Source organism: Nicotiana sylvestris, chromosome 8, assembly GCF_000393655.2.
Source record: "Nicotiana sylvestris chromosome 8, ASM39365v2, whole genome shotgun sequence".
Lineage (NCBI taxonomy): Eukaryota > Viridiplantae > Streptophyta > Magnoliopsida > Solanales > Solanaceae > Nicotiana > Nicotiana sylvestris.
The window spans coordinates 29,980,320-29,983,064 of record NC_091064.1 but is presented as its reverse complement, the minus strand read 5'-3'; the positions used below and the strand labels follow the sequence as shown (position 1 = coordinate 29,983,064).

The 2,745-nt window shown below is 36.2% G+C and overlaps 1 protein-coding gene across 1 annotated transcript; it reads right to left on the bottom strand.

Moving 5' to 3' along the window:
* Positions 1 to 1,486: 1,486 nt before the first annotated feature.
* Positions 1,487 to 1,996, bottom strand: LOC104213013 (uncharacterized). The gene has a single exon (XM_009762392.1). The coding sequence runs from the start codon at positions 1,994 to 1,996 to the stop codon at positions 1,487 to 1,489; it is 510 nt and encodes a 169-aa protein (XP_009760694.1).
* Between the last annotated feature and the right edge of the window lie 749 nt (positions 1,997 to 2,745).

Sequence of the window (2,745 nt, the reverse complement as noted above, 5' to 3'; positions counted from 1 at the left end):
TTTTTCTATCAAATACATGCTAGCATGACCAAGTTTCCTATGCCACAACCATGGATCATCAGACATAGATGTTAAGCAAATATGACCATCTATCTTTTCAAAACCATCAAGGATATAAATATTTTCATACCTTTTTCTAGGAAGGACTATTTTACCTGATTCGTCTTCAATAGCACAACTTGTTCTTAAAATTTACCTCATATCTTGAGTCGCAAAGTTGACTTATGCTCAAGAGATTGCAGTTGAGGCCATTGACAAGATAAACTTCAGTGATGTAACAGTTGTTATTGAAAGAAATTGTTCCAGTACCAATTATTTTGCCTTTTGAGTCATCCCTAAACTTAACACTTCCTCCATCGATTTTTGTAACTTCTTTGAACAAGTTTTTGTCGCCTATCATATGACTGGTTCACGCACTATCTAGATACCATTTTCCTTTGCGGCTTATTCTATGGTGTTCCTGCAAAACAAAGTGATTACTTTCTTTTATGTACCCAAGCTTGTCTGGGTCCTGGAGGGTTAGTGTTACCAGATTCAGAATTGTTTTTTGGTTTGTAAACCAATCCTGAAATGTTTACTTTACGAAAACGACAAAAGGAATATTTATGCCCACTTTTGTTACAGTAATGACATGTAACTTCTGACCCACCTTTAGGTTTTTCATTAGTGTTAGTACTAGTCGACTTAGTTCTGGCTGGTCCTTTTCCAGTTGACTTGTAAGTCGTCTGGTTTGACCTAACAGAACTGTGACTGGTGGATTTGCACATGCCATTGAGTTGCATTTGCAATTCCTCAAACTCTTCTTAAAGTACTTCTTTTTCGATTTCACATACTTCATGTTTTGGTTCCAGTCTTTAACTTCTTTAGTAAGTCTCTTAAGCTCATTCATTATTTTTGGAGACTCTTTCAAAGTTAAATCAAGAATATCATGCAATTCATTGCATCTTTCATAGTTATAAGATCTTACCTCATTTGTTTCACCTCGTACTATGAAACAATTTTCATTTTCTTCATCTGAAGTGTCCTCATCTGTCCAGCATCCTGAGGATTTGTTCATTTCGTTTTTCAGAATCGTCATGAAGCAAAGATTTTTTATCTCTTCATGGTCTGAATTGTCTTCATCACTCCAGCTTCCGAAGGATTTGTTCTTGTTAAAGCCTCTATAGATCTTCCTTTTCAGTTCTGGGCACTCAGCTTGAATGTGCCCAAATCTTCCACACTCATAGCATTTTCCATCATTCTTGTCCTGTTCGTTGTATTGCCTGGATCGTCTTGGTGGAATTCTTCCTTTCTTTGTATTCCGGAATCTTCTCATTAATCCATCCATGTTTCTTGATATCATAGCAATCTCTTCTTGTAGAGCTTCATGATCATCATCAATTTCATTTTCAGCTATTTCAGTTGAGGTCTTGAATGCAACTATTTTCTTTTTTTCTTCTTGACTAGTCTTCTTGATATGCATTTTTTCAAAAGCTTTGAGATCTCCTCATGATGATTTGTTTAGATCCTGAGATTCCAGTGTGACTACTTTGGTCTGCCAAGTGGTTGGCAAACTTCTGAGAATTTTTCTAACTTGATCACCGCTGGTACAAGGCTTGCCAAATGCCTTTAGATCGCTAATTATTTTGCTAGACCTGGCAAACAACTCTTCAATAGATTCTCCTTCTTTCACTGAGAAGAGTTTGTAATCATGAACCAACATGTTGATATGTGTTTCCTTTACTTTGCTGGTTCCTTCATATGTGACCTCAAGCTTGTCCCACATTTCTTTGGCTATATCACAGCTTGAAATTTTTTCATATTCTTCACCACTTATAGCATTATGAAGCAAATTTCTCGCTTTATTGTTAAATTGTACCACTTTCATTTGCTCTTTTGTATATGAATCTATATCTTCAGGATCAGCAAGTGGTGAAGTAGCAACTGGTAAGGAATAGTTCCCCTTTTTAATGACTATCCAAACTTTGACGCCATAGGCCTTGGCAAAGATCTCCATACACACTTTCTAATGGGAGAAATGTTGTCTATTGAAGTACAGTGGTCTAACTTGTGAAGTTCCTTCCTGAAAGAGAGCTCCTATGATAACTTGATTTGTCATGATCTTTTCTCACAAGCTGTTAAGCAAAAGTAGAATGTGAGCCTTGCTCTGATACCAATTGAAAGTACAAGAAGGGGGGTGAATTGTATATTTTTAAACTTAATCTCTTATTAGTTGACTAGTTTGTCAATTAGTCGACTAGATATAATGACCTAACAGTAATAGTAATAGAAAGTAAGATACAGAAAGTAAGTGCAGGAATTAAAGATACCGAAATTTTATACTGGTTCGAATTCAATGTGAATCCTAGTCCAGTCCCCTTGGGTTGCAAGGGAGTTCTCTTTAGTAAATGCTTTTCTCTGAGCACAGTGGCAATGATTTGATGACTCAGTTCCTCTAACACTCGTTTCCTTTTTGATGCAATGCCTCACCAGTGTTGTACTCTCCTTTTTTTCTCTAACTTGTTACACAACAGATCTTAGAGAACTACAATATTTGTTTGCAGTAGAACAAAGAGAGGATTTTTGGTTCGATCAAAGTATATTTGTCTAAGGTTTAAAGCCATGTATAAATACTTTGGTGAAGATTGATTGTTGACGAGGCTTGACAACCCAAGAGATTTGATCCTTGGAAAGAGATTGATTCTTTCCAAGAATAAGATAGCTAGTTGTTGCTCTTCCTTGATATCCTTCCTTCAACAGTTATTT